The 659-nt window shown below is 59.9% G+C and overlaps 1 protein-coding gene across 1 annotated transcript in view; it reads left to right on the forward strand.

Annotated features, from left to right (window-relative positions):
• The first annotated feature begins 465 nt into the window (after positions 1-465).
• The window catches only part of LOC103780583 (peptidyl-prolyl cis-trans isomerase FKBP1A), a 730-nt gene continuing 536 nt past the window's right edge, over positions 466-659 (forward strand). Inside the window, exon 1 of the mRNA XM_008948273.1 lies at positions 466-576. Within this exon, the coding sequence (XP_008946521.1) occupies positions 466-576 (111 nt within the window). The remainder of the gene's footprint in view (positions 577-659) is intronic.

The raw sequence follows: 659 nt of genomic DNA on the forward strand, positions 1-659 counted from the left end.
AGCAGGGGGGTTGGAGGAGATGATCTCCAGAGGTCCCTTCCCACCCCACCCTGCTGGGGTTCTGTTTGCTGGTGGGATGGGAAGCACTGATCCTGATCCTGCTGCCTGCAAAGCATCTGGCAGTGCTGCTCTGTGGTGAGGAAGGATTTCTTCCTCTTCCTTCCATCTGCTTCCCTGCTCTGTCCTCTGTCAAAGCATCCAAGAGCAGGAACAATCCTGCCCTGCCCCAGGGCTGCTCCTGCCAGGCTGGATGATGCCCTGGGGGGTGCTGGTGCAACTGTTTCCCCAGGGAAAAGAGGCTGAGCTGTGAAACATCTTTGACTCAAGGCCACATGAGCTCTCCTGGGGTGTCTTGTCACCCACTCAGGTCACAGCCCATCTCACACAGGGCTGCGTGGCTCTGCCCTGTCACCACCGTGGCTCTGTCCCCGTGTCACCAGCATCTCCCTCCCTCTCTCCCCAGGTATGCTGGAGGATGGGAAGAAGTTTGATTCCTCCCGCGACAGGAACAAGCCGTTCAAGTTCGTGATGGGCAAGCAGGAGGTGATCCGTGGCTGGGAGGAAGGAGTCGCCCAGGTGCCCGCTGCTCCCCGAGGCCCCTTCCCGGGCAGGCATGGCCCCCTGCCACCCCTCCCCCAGTTGATTATCCACATTTTGTA

Source organism: Merops nubicus, unplaced genomic scaffold (genome assembly GCF_000691845.1).
Source record: "Merops nubicus isolate BGI_N331 unplaced genomic scaffold, ASM69184v1 scaffold29269, whole genome shotgun sequence".
NCBI lineage: Eukaryota > Metazoa > Chordata > Aves > Coraciiformes > Meropidae > Merops > Merops nubicus.